Source organism: Fragaria vesca, linkage group LG3 (genome assembly GCF_000184155.1).
Source record: "Fragaria vesca subsp. vesca linkage group LG3, FraVesHawaii_1.0, whole genome shotgun sequence".
NCBI classification, from domain to species: Eukaryota; Viridiplantae; Streptophyta; class Magnoliopsida; order Rosales; family Rosaceae; genus Fragaria; species Fragaria vesca.
In genome coordinates, this window is record NC_020493.1 from 21,763,250 (window position 1) to 21,763,938 (window position 689).

A 689-nucleotide genomic window follows, 5' to 3' on the forward strand; every position below is an offset into this window, starting at 1 on the left:
CTTGACTTTATATCAATAGGATATGTAGTTAAGCTAGATCTATGTATTTATATCTTTACCATATTGGTATTGTGTAATTCCCTATATAAAAGGCTCCTATCAATGAATAAGATGATAATTCTTTTGCTATCTCTTTCTCTACACTTTATACTTCATCACAGGATTCATTTTGGCAAGTAATTGGGATCCTCAAAAGCACAAGAGGGCATGCGTTTTTGTATGTGTAAACGTTTCTCAATTTTGAGTGTCATCTCCTAAACCTATACACCTTCTCATCATTCACATACTAGCGAAGCTCTAAGAACTTCTAACATCCTCAATATCAGCAGCTTGTCCTGGCTAGATCAAATCCACCACCCTGTAGAATTGGAGCCAAATTTATCGTCTTTGTAATCCGATCCTCAGTCTCATCATCATCTACAAGCTCAACATTTAAATCTGGTATTAGACATATCTCTCGAATATTGCCGTGGAAAACATCCCTTGGATGAGGCGTCGGAGGGTCTTCCTCTGCATAATATTTCATCAAGTTACCATGTCAAGTTTGCAGGCAATCTAAACATTGTATAGCTTTATAGATCCTTCATGTATTTAATGGGACCAAATATATATAAATATATATATATATATGTATGTATATAAAGAGAGAGAGAGAGAGAGAGAGAGAGAGAGAGAGAGAGAGTAGTACG

At 35.7% G+C, this 689-nt stretch overlaps 1 protein-coding gene across 1 annotated transcript in view; it reads right to left on the minus strand.

Moving 5' to 3' along the window:
* Positions 1–322: 322 nt before the first annotated feature.
* Positions 323–689, minus strand: part of LOC101300235 — a 2,940-nt gene continuing 2,573 nt past the window's right edge. Inside the window, exon 9 of the mRNA XM_004296029.1 lies at positions 323–510. Within this exon, the coding sequence (XP_004296077.1) occupies positions 323–510 (188 nt within the window). The remainder of the gene's footprint in view (positions 511–689) is intronic.